We start from the raw sequence: 18,843 nt of genomic DNA on the forward strand, positions 1-18,843 counted from the left end.
TAAGCTGTCATGCAGCCAATGCATTGAAATATTTTTATTCTTCTACACTTATTTTTGTCTTGATTGGACTTTCATAATGATGGTTTGCCACCCAGGGCAGCGTATTTAATTAAAGTTAGTTTTTTTGTGGTTTTGTGCATAGCTCCTCCCCTTTATGGTTGACCACACCCCTTCCCTTTGACCCCGCCCATTCAGCGTCTCCTGCAGCCCCCCTGTGATTTGAAGTCACCAGCCGCCACTGTCTAAATTCCTCCTCCCAACCATAGCTTTGGGAATCTACCCAAATGTAATGACTGCAACAGTGAAACACAAAGAACATAGTACAGTTGTGTACACTTACCATAAATGTAGATGTTCAAGTGTATTCACTGTTGCAGTCCTGGTTATCCTCCCTCCAACCACCTAACTTCTTTTGGCTACACCTCTACTTTCCTTTACTATGCTTAAAAGCCTTTTTGGTGTATTTGCTTTTTTGTTGAAGGTATATCATTGTACTTTTTTATTTAATTGCTCCCCATTAGGGGGGCACCTGACATCTGGGACAAGAAAAACTGATGTAATGGCGTCGGCTGCATGTTTTATACCCCTGCCTACCTGATGTCATGGAAGAAGGGACAGCAACTGTCGCAGGACCCAAGACTTTGTTAATCAGGCTGACTGAGGGCTACCTGCAAGCAGATAACACAGATGTAATGACTGCAACAGTGAATACACTCGAACATCTACATTTATGGTAAGTGTACACAACTGTACTTTCTGTATTATCCATGCAGTACTTACTAAATTTAATTGATTAGATCGTTTTTCTTTCTTTCCATTATAAACCCCATAAAGTGTTATATCCAAGTCTATGTTTTGTAAATATTCAAACTGCTCTTATTTTTAAATCATTCCTATACTTATTTAACCTTATCGCATTCCAGTAATGTGTAATGGATTCATCAATTGTATATTTGACGTAATTGTTCACTCATCTGTTTTTACTGCATTTTCCCTTGACTAGTTGTTATTGCACTACTGATCACCATAGAAAATCTGCCATTTCTTTAACCCTTTTAAATCTGATCTGCCTTTCCTTTTTTGTCCTTTTAATACTTGCACTTTTGTGTCACCATGACTTCACAGAGTAAAATTTTATCCATAATGGAAACAAGGGGTCTGTCCTAACTGTTATTATGTAAAATCTTTAATACCCGAAATAAAGATTTATATTTTGATTCGCAGAATTGAAGTCAATGGACCCCTTGGATTTTGAATATGACCTTGTAGTGCAAAATTGATGGTCTTTTTCTAATGCTGTCAGGCCAGTTAATATAAAGGATATGTTTATAGAAATGTATTTCTTTCAGGGGACTGTTCTTAGTTTCTGGGGTTGTACCTTGCTATAAATGCATGATGGATGATTTTTTTATTGATTGACTATGTGACACTACCCCTATAGTAGCAGTTGTTTATATATGTATATCTTCTTCTTCTTCTTCTTTTGGCTTTTCCCGGTTAGGGGTCGCCACAGTGGATCACCTGCCCGCTCATGATTGGTAGTGTAGTTTTACGGTGTCAAGTTGCTAGCCCGGTGCCCAACCTTCCACAGAAGGCACAGACATGCACACACTCACACCTAGGGCCAATTTGGAGTGTCCAAACCACCTACAGCATGTCTTTGTGATGTGGGAGGAAACCGGAGCACCCGGAGGAAACCCATGCAGCCACAGGGAGGACATGCAGACTCCACACAGAAGGCACCCCAGCCGAGAATCAAACCGGAGAACCTCTTACTGTGAGGCGGCAATCCTAACCGCTGCACCACCGCATATATATATATATATATATATATATATATATATGTCCTTCTATTCATATGCTGCTTTATCCATAACATGAGAGAGTCTGCCTCCGATCGACTCATGCTTCCAGCCATTTTACAAAAAGTATTTGCTACTGCGAAGGTACGTGTGATGTCCAGCGTCTCTCAGCGAATGTCAGCTATAAACAGACTGGTATAAAATGGACATCAGCATGCAGCTACCTCAGAACTTTTATGCCACCTGTGTGACTGCCATCTCCGGCCATCGCTCACTTGCAGAAGTGACTTTGTGCTGGCCATATTTAGATAAGTACCCCTTAGGGATTTCTGATTATTTTCTTTGCAACTGTGTTTTGGGTTCATTTCAGGTAGACAGGGCAAGTGCCTTTGTGGAAGGCAGATTCCACATAAAGACTCTCACGAGCTCTGCCTATTCTGTCTAGGCCAAGACCATAACCACACCACTGTTGAAATCTGTCAGGCCTTAGTCCCAAAAACCCTCAGGAGTCTTGCCACATTAAAGTTATATCTAGAGAATCAGTGCTTGAAACGTCTAACTAAAGATATGGACCCGATGTCTGGAACCTTGGAAGAGCCACTTGCAAAAAAGGCCAAAAAGTCACGGCCTGATCCAGCGATTGCACCCTCTGTTCTGGCCATACCTCTCGAGGTTGGTAAAGGCCTAGAGTCAGAGTCTGAATCCACAGATCTTCTACTGATGGATACCCAGGCGGAAGCCATCAAAGAAGCTGCTGGTACGTCCCAGAGTGAGTCACAGGCATCCAACTCGGGTGCCTAGGCTTATTATTGAGGGCCTGCATGGAGTTTTCCAAATTATTGTCCACAAAGATGTTATCTTAGACGTTGTGGAGTGCCACCTGGCATCCATTCCTCCATCCCTGGATTGTATCACAGACACATCTGTGTTGGAGGCCCACAAAAAGAAGAAGCAAAAGACAAAGCATATTGCTCCTTCTCTGACATCCGTATCCTCCGATCAGGCACCTGACTGGCAAGCCTTTACTCAAGGCCTACTTAATGCATTCCTTGCATTATGCTAGCCTTCTGCTCCTGCCCGGGCCCCCTCAGCTACTACCCCTAAGGATAAACTAGTTACTGACTTATCCTCTGAAGAAGAGGATTCTTCAGAGGATGAATCCCGTACTTACACTTCCCAAATTGCTTCCCGTCTAGGGTGTGCTTCTTCAGAGGAGGAGTTAAATGGTACAGATTCCCCAGGGGAAGACATTGCCTTTAGGGAAGCTGTTGTGCAGATGAAGGACTTTTTTAAGTGGGACAGCAGCCAGGTTACTGAGACTCAAAAGAGGTATTATGAACTCTTACAAATTGAGCCCCCTAACCCATCTGCAGTTCCTGCCTTTTTGGATGCCTTCCTGACTACTTCTACAGGTTTTGCAAAGTGCCTGAAGATGCAGAATTTCTCTTCAAGGCCCCTTTTGCAGACCCTTCCACCATTTCGGTAGCTGCAGATAAAACCTCCAAATTTCTCCCCTCTACCTCCCTCCTTACCTCTCACAAGAAGAGCAGATTAATGTAACGCCTAGGCAAAAAAGTTTACATGTCTGCCACTTTAGCAGTGAGAGCTGTTAACTACCAGATGCACATGGACAAATACTCATTGGTCATTCTTTCTGATGCTGTTAAGCAATTGGGTGACCCTCCCTGATTCCCCTGTCAAGGCAAAAATCTTTAGTCTCTTAAATTCCTGCACTCAAGTAACTAAACACTCCATTAAGTGTAGTATGATGCAGTAGAGGCTTCATCCAGAACTGTAGCCTCAGGTTCCTATCATCAGGAGATATTCCTGGCTTGGGCTGCAGTCTCTCCCTGATTACATTGTCAAAACTCATGAATGCTCCCTTGGACAACAAAGCTTTGTTTGGTTCAGCAGCTGCTGAATTCTTTAAGGCCCTTCAGAAGAAGGGTAAGTAGCTCCAGGAGCTCAGACACATTTTTGTCTCCCCAGTTCCCAGCTTTCAGAGGAACTGTCCGGCTAAAACTACATTTGTGAGAAGGCCTTCCAGACAAATGGCATCCCAAGGGAAAAAAGATATCAGGAAACAGACCCCCCCCCTTCTATGTCTGTTCCCTTTACCCAAGCTCAAAAACGTCCATTTCAGGCCATTTCTGGTAGTCTGTGACTACTAGCTGTTAAATCCAGACATCCCTGTCTCCATGCATCTCTCCCTGTCTTACCCGGCTTGGAAACTGGTTACCCAGGACTTTTGGGTCCTCTCTGTTATAAAACTGGGATATTTCATGGAGTGGGAGACCAGATCCATTTTCAAAGGCATTCCTCAACCCCCCTCAAGACCAAATGGCTTCCTTTCTCCCAATTCTGCAGGACCTTGTCTCTCAAGGCACAATTCATGAGGTACCTCCTCAATTAAGAGGAAAAAGATTCTACTTCAGGATGTTCCTGGTCCCTAGGAAAGGAGGTTGCTGGAGACCAATCTTGGATTTGTCCCATCTGAACATGTTCCTCCAGGTCCCCTCCTTTCGGATGCTCACACTTCCAACTCTGCTTACCCTAATCCTCCCTCAGGCCTTTTTGGTGTCCTTAGATATAAAAGATGCCTACTTGCACATCCCAGTCCATCCACTTGTCAGGAAATTCCTCCATTTTTCAGTGGGTTCTGCACACTTTCAGTTCTGTGCTTTGCCATTTGGTCTCTCTTCAGCCCCAACAGTGTTCACAAAGTGTCTTAGCCAGAATGCAGGGGATCCAACTCTTCCCCTCTTCAGACTATATCCTGATCCAGGCTCCGTCCACTCAGTTGGTCTTACAGCAAGCACCTAGACTTCACCATCTCCCTCTTGAGAGGTCTGGGGTTCACCATAGACCTTCAAAAATCCTCCCCGCTACCCCTCATAGGATCATGTGTTCTTAGGATGCAGGATCTTAACAGGACAAATGATGGCCTGTCTTCCTCCAGACAAGATTATGTCCCTCACTTCTTATTTCAAGGAGATACTCCCTCTCCAAGCCCTGTCAGCCAGAGTTTCACAGGCTCCTGGGATTCATGGCCTCCACCAATCCCCATGGTTCCCCTAGCAAGGCTACACATGAGGAAATTCCACTGGTACAAGAACAGTCCTGAAGCAACACCTGCACCCCCTGGGATTCATGGGTGCCCTGCTACCATGCCTTTCCAAGGATAGCCCAGATATCGTCCAACCCAGGCCTACCCCTATATCCTCTGCCCCCCAATCAGAACCTGTATACAGATGCTTCAGACACAGGTTGGGAAGTGACAATAGGAGTATGGAGAGTGAGAAACACTTGAACCCTGAACCAACAGAGGGAGCACATCAATATCAAGGAGATGAGAGCCTTGATATTGGCCCTCCAAATCTTCAAGGATCGAATCCTGCCAGTTGTGCTGATGTGATACATAGACAGTACCACTGTGCTGTGGTACATCAACAAACAGAGGGAGGCAAGGTCCTACCTCCTGTGCAGATTGGTTCTGTAGGTATGGGAAATCACCCTAGAGAGAAAAGTTAAACCTTCTAGCTGTCTACATACCTTTGCAGAAAATGTGATGGCAGGTACTCTAAGCAGGACCATGACTCAATCCCATGAATAGATGCTAAGCAGTGATGTGTTCCTGGACCTGGTCCATCGATGGGGTATACCGCAGGTGGATCTTTTTGCCTCCCCCATGAACAGACAACAAAATATCCAACCATTAACGGTAGTGGTTTTGTCTTACCTATGTGAACTGATGAATTCTGGATTGTCTTATTCTTCCATTAAGACACACTTATCTGCCATCTCAGCATATCTTCCTCTCACCCCCCCCCCCCTCTAGCTTCTAGACTAGAAGCAAAGCTATTTCTGAAGGGGGTACTACACATTAGGCCTCCAAGGAAGGCCCATTCCACCCCCTTGGGATCTAAATTTTGTTCAAGAAAAGTTAACCCTACCACCTTTTGAGCCAGCCAAGGACTGTTCTCTCCAGTATTGTACTTGGAAAACTATCCTTTTGGCGGCCATTACTTCAGCCAGAAGGGTTTCCGAACTGCAAGCCCTCATGGCCTCTCACCCTTTTACAGTTTTCCCCAAGGACAGGGTTTGTCTACGTACTAACCCATCCTTCATACCCAAAGATGTTAATGAACTTTCCCTGAATCAGGCCATCAACCTTCCTACTTTCTTCCCTTCACCTCAAACCCCTGCTGAAAGGATCCTCTCCTCTTTGGATGTATATAGACAACTACTATTTGGCCAAGACTAAATCCAACCATAAATCTGGCAGGTTGTTTGTTTCCTACCACCCAAGAACCCTAGGACATCCTGTTTCCAAGCAAGCCATCTCCTCATGGATCTCTCAATCTATCTCCTTTTGCTACGCAGCCCACGGCAAAATGCTTCCCTACCCAGTAAAGGCACATTCCACTAGGGCAGTGTCCTCCTCTGGTGTCTTCTTTAAGGGTTTCGATACAGCTGCCATTTTAGAAGTAGCTACATGGTCATCTGTCCATACCTTCACCAAACACAATAAGTTAGACATCATTTCTAGGTCCAGAGCAGGATTTGCCAGAGCCATCCTTCATGGCTTTGTGGAAAATGTCTTTGTTCCTCCACCCAGTTCTTAATAGCATGAGCTTTTGCACTCTCCCTCATGTTATGGATACGGCAGCATATGAATAGATGGGCATAGTATAGTTGTGCAAAATCTTACCGTAAGTTTTTCCTTCTCTTTTTTTATGCTGCTGTATAGTTTCCCACCCTGCCTTCCCCCGACACTTGCCTAACTTCTGAGTACCCACTCCATAATCACTGGTTCCGGCGGCATTCAGTTCTGAGGTAGGTGCTTGCTGATGTCTGTTTTATACCCAGTGTCTGTTTATGGACAACGTTTGCTGAGAGACGTGGGAGGCCACATGTACCTTCGCATTAACAACTACCTTTTTTAAAATGGCCAGACATACAAGTCAACCAGAGGCAGACTCCCTCATGTTATGGATACAGCAGCATATAGAAGAGAAGGACATCTAAAGTTATGGTAAGATTTTATACAACTATACTTTTTTGCTTGTTAACTGTTAATGTTGACCACAGTGAATAAAGTGGTTCATTGTTTAAAAAATTGACTTGAGGACCTCTGTTTTGCAAGATGAAATGCAAGTTAATTTAAAAAAGTGAAAGTGCGAATACATTATAACAGTAATAGCAGTGAGAACAAGAGGTTTCAGATGTACAAAAATTTGTTTCACTTGCAGTTCAAACCTTTGGTATAAGGTGGGTATATATACATGAAAGGAAGAAGTATCCTACATGTAGTCACTTTTATTGAAGTTACGGTTGTAAGAAATATTTTCAAAAATGTGTATAAAGAAGGAATATTGTTTTCAAATGAATTTGCAAACACAGTTTGAAAAAATAATTTAACAGTGTATTAGTACTTTTAAAATAAAAAGACTTGATACACTGATAAGTGATAAGGCATTAGAAGCATTGCGAGAAAGTTGAAAGTCTGGATTTGCACAAGAAATGCTGGGAATTAATAAAGTACTTGCTGAATTTAAACTGGACACAGGTGCAGATTATAGTATATCTGAAAATACTTTTGATGTTTTTGGGTAAAATGTATGGAAAAGAGACATTCACACATTACTTAGTGCCTTGAATATTTTAACAAAGTCATTGGGTGAGACGGTACTAATATATAAATATGTTCAAAATTGTGTATCAAGTTGCATTAATTAAAGAAGCTAATTCTGGCTCATGGGAATTTAGGGATGGCAACATTAATTCAAAATGTTAAATCAAATTTTGAATGTTTTTCTACACATATTTTATAACACTTGCAGTTACAAAGCCTTCTCAGATGTTGGATAGATCCCTAAGAAAGATGTTATTCAGAACTCTGGTGAATAATTTGCAGGACTGTGTGACTTTCCAGGAGACTATTATAGGTTCATAGGTTTATACTAGGCTATCTGCCCTAAGGCATTTATAAGCCTAGCCCAAATTATTGTGGCTTACGCCACCCCTTATATGAAAAAATACTGTGCCCATTAGTTTGTTGTGCCTCTGTCCAGCAGTGACCCAGAGATGATTCCCGGGGTAAACCTACGATCTCCCATCCACTGGTCTAGATTTCTCTTGAACAGAGTCAGCGAGGTGCTCTGCCTCACATGGACCGGGATTTTATTCCACAGCATAGGGAGTCTCTGAGTGATAAATCTATCCCTCCAGCACGTCCTATTTATATCCGTGCTAAGGTTTAAGTCGCTTGCTCTAGTGGTTTTGGTGGATTTGGATTTTTTGAGGTGGAGCATGTCCATTAATTCCGGGTTGGACATGGCCTTGTATGTCAGGCACATGTCACCTCTGAGCAGACGGTATGCGACTGAATAGAGCTGGAGTTTCTTCAATCTGGCAGCATATGACAGATTTTGGAGTCCCTTTATCCTTTTGGTGAGGAACTTTTGGGGTCTCTCCAATTGCTGCAGATGTCGGGTGAGATACATCCCGAATGGGGCATTGTACTCGATCATTGGTCTGATAAGTGAAGAGTACAGGGGAACAATGACCTCACTAGATCTGGATGTGAATCCCTTCATGATCAGGTGGGCAATGTAGAAGGTCTTTCTAACCACTTAAGCAATGTGAGTGTCAAAAGAAAGGCCACTGTCAACCTGGGTCCCCAGGTCCCTGATAACTTCTTCTGTGCTTAGTGGATTGCCACCTATATGGTAGCTTGGGGTTACCTTGTTTTTCCCGAAGGGTATGACTATACATTTTTTGGCGTTTAACTTCAGGCCATGGCTCTGGCACCAGCTATCTGTTTCCGTGAGTCCCTTCTGAAGGATATCCGTGTCCGATGCACTTTCCACTATGGCGCCCAGTTTGCAGTCATCTGCAAACTTTGTCAGCCAAAGTCCTCCCATGTTGGCCTGTACTTCTGAGAAGTAGATGCCAAACAATAGGGGCCAAGGACCGAGCCCTGTGGGACACCACTTGTGACCGGCTTGGAGTCTGACACAGCGCCAGCAACTCTAACCCTGTGGGTTCTGTCCTTAAGCCAGTTTGCAACCCATCTTGTGACATATGGGTTTACATTTAAGCTGGTAAGTTTTTCTACAATACCCGAGTGGGGTATTGTGTCGAAAGCCTTTGCAAGGTCAAGGTAGGCTGTATGGACTGCCTTTCCCTCATCAATGGCCTTGGTGACTATTTCGAAGAAGTCGACCAAGTTCAAAAGGCATGATCTTCCCTTGACAAAGCCAAACTGGGTCGGGTCCAATGTCTGCAAGTCCCCTATATCTTTGTTTATGAGCTCCATTATGATCCTCTCCATAGCTTTGCAGACTAGACTTGTTAAGCTTATGGGGCGGTAATTACCAGGGTCCGTAGAGGCGCCACCTTTGCGGAGTGGGACCACAGTTGCCGTACGCCACTCCTTGGGCACGTATCCTGTGGTAAGGCTGAGATTAAACAGCTGCCTTATGTGCGGGTTTAATTCCTCATTTAGCTCGTGTAGCACACATCCGGGGACACCATCCAGTCCCATTGATGCTGTGTTTTTAGCTTTAGAGAGAGCAGCTTTCACCTGCGCATTTGAGATGTCCGGGAGGCTACACTCGGCTGGGATAGTTATCTCTCCTTTAAGGGGGGAGAGGGGTGAAGTTTGCACTGAACCTGTCTGCCAGTATGTTGGCAATGTCTGTTGGTTCAGTGATTTTTGTATCATTTTGGACTAATTCTGAGCATCTGTGAGTTTCCACCCAGGTTCCTAACATAGCTGAAAAAGGCCTTATGATTGTCCTTTGAATCCATGGCAATTTTTCTCTCAAAATTGGCCTTAGTTGATTTTATGAGTGCTCGTATTTTTTTACTAATAATGATCAGGGGTGACTTCCCTTTTATGGATTTTGTTCTATCATGTAATAGCTTTCTCCTCTTATTGTAAAGTTTGTTAATGGCTGGGGTCCACCAGACTGGACGTTTGCCCTTTGTGGAAAGAGTCTTGGTTTTATTTGGGATTGCCTGATCCATGCAGTCCTGGAGGTGTTCATAGAAGGCATTTGTAAGGGCTTCCGCAGCTTATATACAATTAAGTCATGGTATATCTCCAAGGAAAGTGACAGTAGCCCTCAGGAGTAGAATTGAATAGGAGTTGAAGCTTAGATGTCATTAAGAAGGATTTAAACCCAAACAAAATGGATCAGAATGTATGGTTACTTTTGTGAAGCTGCTAGCCCAGCTAACTAGAATTTTGTAAATAATTCTATGTCAATTGTAAATATTAATATGATCCATAGGTTTGTCTTAAAAATGTAAGAAAACTATATGTTATGTGCATTAAACTGTGTATCATGTGCTGATCTTCAGAAATGTAACTACAGTGCACCCTGCTGAAAAAGAGCAGAAATGTATATGGACTATATGCCTATGCAAATGTTTATTTTCATGGTAGAAGTTGGGATATACTGAGTTAACTTGCAAAACTCTAAGAAAATAAGTTGACAAGTAAACAGTTTTATGATGGTGTTTACCACAGCTAGAAGACAGAATGTTTGCAGCTAGGGTTTCTTTCTCTTGTCTTAAGACAGAAGTAATTACTAGGTTTAAAATGTAGAAGTGTTAATTGTTTTACAACTTCCAGTTTCAGACAAGCTTCTAAGAGATAAGTGTCAGCTTCTAAGAGATAAGTATTTTTGATAGAGACATGTTAAATTCTGTTGGTATCTGTTTAGCCTGGGAAGTAGATGTAGATGTCAAATAGCGATGTGATCTAGCTAACCCAGCAGTAATGTATATTATTAATTTAAGAACTATCTCAGAGAGAAGGCCTGGGCATTTTGGATCTTGTCTTGGAACTTGTAAACATCCATTCAGCACTTCTTGCTTTGCTCTATAAGTAAGACTTAAATCATAGTATCTCTCTTAGGGATAGATGGGAAAATAGTAAGATCAGTCTAGATGTTTTCTGTATTTATGTGAGACTGGCCTGCAATGTTGTTTTAAAGTATTTCCTGTGATTCTGAACTCTGTTGTCACTGCATTGAGTTATTGAGTATTGTCTTGTTCTTTTATTATTAAATATATTCAAACCTTTTAATTGTGGCTGGTTTTGTTTAGGGATATTTAAGCTCTTAGAGTACTTGCATGTATTTGGTAACACTGTACAGCCAACTCTTAAATAGGCTTAAAGTCTTGGACACACATCATTTGGATAATAGTAACATTACACAGTAGAATTGTAAGGGCCTTAGAGTAGCTGATAAGGGTGGTTGGTGGCAGGTGGTACTACCATATAGTCTGGGCAGAAGAGGGCATAGCTAGATAACCTGTGCCAGCCTTCCCCCAGGAGTGTCTGTGTGTTTGTATATAAATCAAATCTCAAAGTGTGTGCGTGTCAGCTACTTTGGCAGGGACATGAAGCACTGGTTGGACAAAAGGGGTGCTGGAGGTTTTGGCTTGACCACTCGGCTGACATCTGAACCCTGTAGCTGTGCCAGTGGGGAGTCTTATTGGGGATCTGGAGAGAGAGGGACAAACCAACCCCAGACTGACTGTGATCTCTGTGTGCTCTTATGGGAAATTGTACTTTACTGTGTGTGTACTTGTCATCCTCCCAGTGTGCACGTCCCTCACTGGTGTTAGTAGTGAGGATTGAGGCTCCTTGATTACTGGGCCAGTGCAGGGGCATCACAACTGTTATAAAGTAGGAATAAAATTGTTAAAAGAGAGCATTTTGCCTTATTTGTAGGTAAAGTGATGATCATAATGATGGCAGTTGCAAAGTTCCTTTCAGTACCAAATGCAAAGTAGGAACTGTGGCATATAAGAACAGAGAAAGAAAACTCCAAATGTTGAGACCCTAAAATGCCTTTAGGTTGGTACAGGTTTGTTAGACTTTTTTGATCTCTCTTCAGCATCAGAGGCATTTCGGAGAGCTGTTGCACCAGTGATTGAAGTTTTACAAAGAGTGTTGTAAACAATGATCTGTTATTGTGGAGTTGTATACAAGAAGAACATGGCAAGAGAACAGTGTAGCTGCTAAATAGATTATGACAGCATAACATGAAATGTAACTAGAGCGAGTGTAAACTAAAATTTCCAAGTTAGAAACACATGGATCATATTGCATCAACAGTGGGACTAACAGCTGCTGCAGAAAAAAGTCACAGCAACTGCACAGATGCATAAGCGAGAGGACAAGTATTGTAGAGGTTTTAGTATACTGTTTGTACCTAATTTGCCTTTGAGGTAACAGTACCCCTAAGAAAGGTATCAGAGCAATATATAGCCTTGGAATACAACTATGAATAAAAAGAGTGTTTTGAATTGCTCAGGAAACTAGTTGCTGATGCATCAACATTAAATTGCTGTGAAGTGAATAAGCCATTTATGTTTTGAGCAGACTCCATTCAGAATGGTGTTGAGCTGTAACCTTAGAAGGAATAGACCACAATCATTTATAGATGCATGACTAGAGAGATGCTCCATTAGAAAAGGAAATAATAGCAGTAGTGTTATACACTAAGGTCTTGCATAAAGGAGCTCCTCATTTAATCTCACAAAGAAGACATATTTCTGCCCCTTATATTATGAGCTTTATTTTGGGGAAAATTACTTTCACATCCATTTGAACCATCCAGTATAATGGGATTTTTTTTTTTCTTAAAGGCTTTTTTGTTGGATGTTTTTAGATCAGGTAGGAGGATTTTAGAGCTAAACTCTTATTATGGTACAGGGGAGGGTGGCCTAATGGTTAAGGTGTTTGCCTTGCAAACACAAGGTGCAGGGTTTGAGTCTCATAAGGGACAATTGGCTAGGCTTAAAATGGCTCACAAGGGCAGTTAGCTTAGTACTAATCTATGAACCTATAAACCACCTTACTAGGTATTCCATTACAAAAGACTATCCTTGAAAACAACCCTATTTCATGTCAGACGTTGTAGCAGCAGTTGGCCTGATGGTCTTTTACCTAAAGTACCAAAATGAAGGAGAGCATGTCTTGTATTTGTTGCATGTGCAGAGACAGCTCAGATGTTATACCAGAAGGACTAATGAATTTAGAAAATCTGATCTGACTTTTGTTACATTCATGAAAGGGAAAGAGGACCAACTAATCTTACCTCGCAACTGTCCAGGTTTTCATAGAATGTCCAAATTTTTGCCTCATATGTTTGTCTTTTCCTCATATAATTTGTGATTTTTCTGGCAAATCACTGAGGATTGAATTCACTAAATCATGACAGACATTTGGGATTCAGACTTCATACCCTTCAGAAAAATGCATGTTAACACAAAATCTTTTATTCTTGTAACTTTCTAAGTTTATAAGTGCAATATTTAAAATCTATCCCTATGTTATGGGTATTTGCCCCCCCATTATTTTAGGCTTTGTCTAGACTTCTTGTGCTAAGAGGTTGAGAGGTATGCAACTAAATAATAAAACAGTGTCTGAATAGTTGGCTGTGGGTTCACTGTATTAACTTTTGTTATGACAAATATAATAAATCCCTACAATTTACAGCAAAAACATATTCCACTAGGACAATGGCTGAACTTACGGCATATTTCTGAAATGTTTCTTCATAAAGCATTCTAAGAGCAGCTGCATATACTAATTTACACCCCTTCACATAATAATTTAAGATGGAAACAGTCCTGGGCAGGACAAGTATCTTGTATATGTTGACAAATACTGTTTGTGAATGGATCCAAATAATACGATTTACTGTTAACAGTGACCTTCCCCGTAGAAGATAACAGTAGATGTTTGAGGAGAGGTTACTGTGGCAGTAAAGGTGCCTTCCCACTATTCCTTAAGAGTTGTGCTACTGTTACAGTAGCTGTAGTGTTAGGTTATTACAGTTACATTTCTAATAGTAGAATACTTTTTTCTTGAATCAAAGACATTAACTTACCACTATCACAGTTCTCTGTGAGGTCCAGAAGATGCTCAAAGAACAGAAGGTGGTTTCTAGCAACTCTGGCTTAAACCGATCAAGGTTCTGTGGAACACTGGCATAAGACCAGTGCATAACTTCACATGGATATGAACACAGCTAATGAAAACTCTGGCCAGGAAAAAGAGCATGTAAAGTGGGTAAACCCACATAATATGATTTACTTCTCCCACAGCCTTCTTCTTGAATTTCTAAATACCTTACACATAACTATTTTTTCTGTAGTTGATGTTCTTTTGCTTATATCATTATAATCTATGTTATTAAGTTACTTGACGGGCTTGTGTTTTTTTAAAAACAGTCTATTGGATCTGAACACTTGCCCAGTTGTAGAAATAATTAAAAATTCAGTGGACCATCAGAATTACCCGAGTGTTGCTGTCCACATGGAGATCCAATGATATATACACGTTTAAAGGATGTGTGAAGTATGTTAAGTACCAGTTGTTAGGGCAGCTATTCTTGCATGTAGAAGTAGATTAGATAGGGAAGAAGTAAATTAGATATGCATCTCCATTAGGGTTGAAACTAAATGACTGTACTGGGACTTGATCCAAAAACAGCTCCAAACTCAGAGTGAAAATAATACCAGTAACTAGAAACCACAGACCTGACAGTGACAAGGTCCTTTAATGTTTTAAATGTTTAGCTCTTTTGTTCCTCAGTAAAAATGGAACTACTTCAGGTATGCATTTGCATTTTGGTTGAAACTAAATGACTTTGTGTTGATACTGGACGAGTATTCAGAAGGTAACCATCTGTGTTGGTACTTTTATTTTATATAGCATATTGTAGGGCCATGTCCAGTACTAGGCAAAAATAAATCTGAAAATGTGCAAATAATGTTTATATTAATGTTTGTTTGTTTATTTATTTGTTTAAATTTTTCTATTTTTACTTTGTGATGATATTCAATTTCTTCCATGTGATTAATCTCTTTGCCTCACTTTGCTGTAGAATATCTTTAAGTCTTTCCTGGCCAGACAGAGTGAGTACTGATCGGTAAGAACACACTGAAGTCCACCTGTTAAGCTGTCTTTGTCCTTCAGCATGACACTGTAGCACTACTGCTTAGCATTTAGACATCTCTGACACTGCCAGTTCTTGGAGACTGTTTGCTACATGTAGCAGAGCCAAAGTGGTAATTTTTTCTTGTATTTTATTTTGAGAGTTGTTGTTTAGTTTTGGATTTGATTCAGACTTTTTACAAAGTTGATATGTTAATGACATTGATTTAGTAGTGTTAAGTCTTGTATAAAATATACACTTCCTCTTCTGTTATATGAGACTGTTGAAAGCACATACAACTAACTGTCTGCTTGTCAGAATGTGTCCAGCCCAGTGTGATACAAGTCGAAGCAAAAGAATAATGAAAAAAGACATTTCAGGAAGTCTTACATATTACAGCTGTGAAATGTAGGAGTAGTTCTTGGTTTTGTTTCTGTGTTTGTTCTCAGCATTTAATGTGTGTGTTAGTATGTGTGTGTTTGTGTGCGTGTGTGTAGTGTGAGTATCTTGTGTACTGGTACAATTAAGAAAAGAGTTTTTGGCTTGGGAATGTGTAGGTGTGGGATTACAGGCAGCAACTGGGTTAGGGTTAGCACATACGAGTAAAGATGGACTGTGGGGGCACCTCAACCTCTGCATTTCCTTACACGTAGGATGGTCAGGTGTGAACAGGAGATATTCAGACTCTGCAGCTCCTTATGTATGCTAACTTTGTTGCTTAGCACTAATCCTAACCCTACACATTCTCTTACCAAAAACCCTTTCCCTAACAGGAGCACTAACCACACACTTCACGTACACCATCACACGCACAACATTAAATCTATACTCTTATCTAACCCTTAGACTAACCTGGAAACACTCAAGTGCACACACATCCTTTAAAAAATGGCAATATACACAACACTTAATCTATTTGCTAGCCCTTACACTAACCCACAAACACTCTGACACCCACCCTCTCCTAATGATGAAATTTTCTTATATTCAAAAATTTTCTGCATTACAAATAGCTTCACGTACTGTAATCACAAGCACATCCCGCACAGCAAAGGAACAGTCTCTGCGCCTACTTTCAAAATTTCCTGCAGTCAACAAGAAGAGACTTTGATGCAACTGGACAGCATTAAACTCTGGTGATAAAATGCATATTTCACAGAGTTTACTGCAGTGATATGTATATATGTGTATGTATATAAGAATTTATATTGTACATCAAATTATCGAGTTTTTGGAAGGTCAAACTTTATATGGCAGAGACCATGTGATCGACTTTCCAAAAACTCAAACGATACGAAACAATCAATTTAAGTTTTTGCAGGGGAGCAAGCCTCTTACGACCCCTGCAAATTATATATACCAACTCCGAGATCACACTACAGTTTGGAAAAGGGTAAATTCCCCGATTCCTCACTGTACTTTGATCTCCATACAGTTGCTTCTAGTTTTTGGAAAGTCGAACATATGGTCTCAACCATATGAAGTTCGAGTTTCCAAAATACATACATATACACATATATACATACGTACACACACACACACACACACAACTTCTGTTTTGTCGACACACTTTGGTCAACAATGCAGATGATCAGCACATGTGCGAGAATGAGCAATCCCCAGGGTTGGGAAATGTGCCTTTTCCCCAGTGATTGTGCAGTCTCTGAGTTAGTATATATAATTAGCAGGGGTTGTGAGGAGTACAAAGGGGGCTAAAACAGTGTTTTTTTTTTTTAATTTAAATTTTACATATGCTAAGATTGTTGCTTGGTGCGTGCATAGTTGAATATCAGTGTTTGCGTTGTCAACATTTGGGTGTTTTGATGAAGTGAGTAGTACACATATATGTAAGCACACATATAGATACATATATTTTCTTTTTTTCTGGACTTATTTGAATCCCAAGTATAATGTTTGTATTTTAGTTAGTTGGTAGTGTAATACTTCTTTAGAAGACCCGACATTCACACTGCAACTTGTGACAGTTTGAACATTCTGGTGATTGAAAGGGTAGCAAAGAATTGTAAAATAGTTACGTTAGTGTGAATATTTAAACTGCACATGGAAAGTCTGTGATAAACAAGCTACCAGAAAGAACTATAACCCTGACTATGAGGATATGATAATTTGAGATTAGTAAATTAATTTAGTTCAGGATAAGGAAGCTTTTTTGATTCATTGCTGGTTTGCATTTTTCTGTACAAACACTGATGAATCTAAGATTAAATTTGGCAGAAACTACAGATGGACCTTTTTTTGGGGAAAGGGGACTAAAACATTAAGGCAATAAGAAAGTTTGTACTCTGTAGTTAGTTACGTATTGAACTTCTTTAAATTTGTAGTAACATGTAAGTATTTTAGGTAATTTAATTATTGTGTGTGTGTATATATATATATATATATATATATATATATATATATATATATATATATATATATATATATATATATGGGTCTACTTCATTTGCCCTAACTTCCAATTGACTGAAATTTCATTTGACTGACACTTCATTTGACTGACAAGTATTATTGGCAGTCTCCAGAGCACTGTAAGGCAAGTAAATGGAATATGTCCCCTTCCCCACTGTAGTGCAAACCTGGAGTTAGAATATATAGTTAGGGGGTTTATGTTTTGTGTTTTTTTTTTCTTGCACTTTAGATTTTCGAGTTTCCGCAAACCCGATCATATGGTCTCGACCATGTGGGTTTCGGGTTTCGGGTTTTCGGACATTCGATATTCTAAAGTCAACCAGTTTGAGCTTATGTATGTAACAGTTTAAAAAACTGCTGTGAACTGTGCAAAACAGTGTGAAGTTATTAACACAACTGTATGAAACTACATGGTGTCTAAAGTAGCCACTAAGCTGGAAGCAGTAAAGCACACCATAAGTTAAGGAAGCAGTTTCACAGGTCACAACCTAAGTAAAGTAAAGGCATTATCCCTATATCTCTAAAGCGGGCAGAAGTGGAGTACAGTCATGTGGGCATGTAACTTAAATCTAAAAGTTGCATCGTTAGCTGTTTTGTACCACTTCTTTGAGAGTGTGTTCCATATTTATAGGTCTTACATTAGAAATTCCTTTTTCACTTGACACAGATGAGAAATTTGTTCTTGTAAGTGAAATTAGTGTTGAAAGAGCTGAGAGAGAATACTGCACTGAGACTGTCTTAATTTTCTGAGCTAGTAAGAGTCAGAAGTTGTTAAAAAAAAAAAAAAAAAAAAAAAAAAAGCTCATGCATCAGGGAAATTAATTGGAAAATTGGCCTTTCAGAAAAGGATAACCATTAGACCTTGGATAGATGTTCTTTTGGAAAAGATAATGGTGACAAATCTGTAAAACATTTGCAACTGTTAGGGTAATTACAGGTAGGGCATATGTACCTTGCACAATATATATATATATATATATATATATATATATATATATATATATATATCTATATATTTTTTTTTTTTTTTTTTTTTTTTTTTTGCTTGTGATTTCTGTAGCTGACCAACAAGTTTACCACACCACCCTTTCTCACCATTGCTCCACTGACCTACTCATTATCTTTGGGTAAGATTTTTGTATCTGGCAGTGGTGCCACCATCTGCAGTGGAGTTGAGTGTTTCGGTGTGATTTTATTCACTGCTTATACCCAGTTGGTGATTCTGTGGTTACGAATGCAGAGGCCATTGTGTGGGATTGTCACAAGTAAGTCCACAGATGCCCCCCCCCCCACAAGCACTTTCATAGTTTATTTATTCTTTACATTAAGATCTTGAATGGAACACGTGTTCCTAAGCATTTGCCTTTTCCTGCCTACCCTGAGAGAGCGGAGTAGGGTAAAGCTACTTAATTCCTGTCCTGCTCCCACTCTGCTTATTTAGTGCCAGGACCCCATTAATCAATTCTGTATCATAGTCAAGGCTGTATCCCTCTAGGTCACAGAGTTAACTGCTCAGTATTAAGAAGATTCATATAGTGCACTCTAATTGCACTCCAAAATTGAGGGAAATACGGGCTTGTTAAGCACCTATCTGACATGAGAAAGGTGAGCAATAAGTGTTTTTAAGCACCCTCACCACTGTT

General features: G+C 40.4%; 1 protein-coding gene across 3 annotated transcripts in view; it reads left to right on the forward strand.

Annotated features, from left to right (window-relative positions):
• The window catches only part of TBC1D23 (TBC1 domain family member 23), a 1,834,851-nt gene that overhangs the window by 1,389,961 nt on the left and 426,047 nt on the right, over positions 1–18,843 (forward strand). For 2 of the 3 annotated variants that reach the window (XM_044071377.1, XM_044071379.1), the window contains exon 15: positions 14,720–14,764. The exons of the other annotated variant lie outside the window; for it this stretch is intronic. In XM_044071377.1, coding sequence (XP_043927312.1) covers positions 14,720–14,764 — 45 coding nt within the window. The remainder of the gene's footprint in view (positions 1–14,719; positions 14,765–18,843) is intronic. 3 annotated transcript variants of the gene reach the window in all.

This window comes from Protopterus annectens, chromosome 5.part0 (assembly GCF_019279795.1).
Source record: "Protopterus annectens isolate FY-2018-M chromosome 5.part0, PAN1.0, whole genome shotgun sequence".
Taxonomy (NCBI): Eukaryota; Metazoa; Chordata; order Ceratodontiformes; family Protopteridae; genus Protopterus; species Protopterus annectens.